Source organism: Nanorana parkeri, unplaced genomic scaffold, assembly GCF_000935625.1.
Source record: "Nanorana parkeri isolate BGI_ZX_2015 unplaced genomic scaffold, ASM93562v1 scaffold3297, whole genome shotgun sequence".
In the NCBI taxonomy this organism is placed as follows: Eukaryota; Metazoa; Chordata; class Amphibia; order Anura; family Dicroglossidae; genus Nanorana; species Nanorana parkeri.
In genome coordinates this window covers 14,516-15,775 of record NW_017309565.1, presented here as the reverse complement: position 1 = coordinate 15,775, position 1,260 = coordinate 14,516, and the positions used below count along the sequence as shown (strand labels likewise).

The 1,260-nt window shown below is 49.2% G+C and overlaps 1 protein-coding gene across 1 annotated transcript in view; it reads left to right on the top strand.

The window, feature by feature from the left end:
* The window catches only part of LOC108803011 (G-protein coupled receptor 143-like), a 13,595-nt gene that overhangs the window by 2,384 nt on the left and 9,951 nt on the right, over window positions 1–1,260 (top strand). The window contains exons 3-4 of the mRNA XM_018574863.1: window positions 227–321; window positions 852–921. Of these exons, the coding sequence (XP_018430365.1) occupies window positions 227–321; window positions 852–921 (165 nt within the window). The remainder of the gene's footprint in view (window positions 1–226; window positions 322–851; window positions 922–1,260) is intronic.

Genomic DNA, 1,260 nt, shown 5'->3' with positions numbered 1-1,260 from the left:
CCCCCCCCCTCGCCCCCCCCCCCCCCCCATGTCACCCAAAGGGATGCCGCCTGGGGCAGGGGCCACAGGCTGCCTCATTACAGGGCCAGCCCTGACCTCATGGAGGTCCATGCAATGTCTGCCTGTGCTCCCTTTGCTATTAACTGACTGTAATTTCATATCAGGCTTACAATGTCATGATTTTCCGGAGCAGATACTAACTCTTCCTCTTCTTCTGTCCCGGCAGACGTGGATCCATTACTTCTCCTGCGTGCTGTTCTGGGCTTTCTTCTGCTACTCCCTGGAGATCGCTCAGCTGCTCAGCCCCAACCCCACCGAGAGGTCAGCAATCATCTGCCTAAAAACCTAGAGTGAGAGTGGCCCCTGGGCCCCCGGGTACATCTCTGGGGTCCCCTCGGATCTCGGGGATCCCCCTCGTAGTAATGGTTACATGTATGTGTCACTTCCCTCCAGTGTTCTCTGAATTGTTACATTGTATCTCTTGTCACCCTTCCTGTGATCCCCGGCGCCATCTGGTGGCCGCAATGTGGTATTGTCCTCGCTCACTGCTGTCTATAATACATGCAGAACATTCGAAGGGGGAAGAGAGAGAACAGTCAGAACATTCGATGAGTCCCATTCTGACTGCAGCTGGTTAGCGAATGTTCCTGTCATTTCATTGGATGATTAGCTATCAGCTGACCCCCCCTCCCACCCCATGTGTCCCAGGAGGAGGAAGAAGGAGGTTTTGTACCCCCGCATGGCAAATGAAAATCTATTGACCATTCTAGATCAGATTATATGTTTTAGGTCTGAATACCGTGTTGCTTCCCGTGTAAATGTTCATACGTGTTGGTGTGTTCTCTGCTCAGGTTCGGGAGGTTCTTGACGTTCTTGTGTTGGGGAGCCTCCAGCCTCGTCCTCCTCCATGGGCTTCTCCTGGTGATCCCATCTGAACAAAGGTAAGTAGAACCTCCAGCCCCCTCACACTTCATCCCTCAGTGTATATGTATGTATGTATGTGTGTGTGTGTGTGTATAGATATCTATGTTTGTATATGTGTGTGTGTGTGTGTGTATGTATAGATATCTATGTTTGTATATATGTGTGTGTGTGTGTGTGTGTGTGTGTATAGATATGTATGTGTGTGTATAGATATGTGTGTGTGTGTGTGTGTGTGTGTATAGATATGTATGTGTGTGTGTGTATGTGTGTGTGTGTGTGTGTATGTATAGATATCTATGTTTGTATATGTGTGTGTGTGTGTGTGTGTGTGTGTGT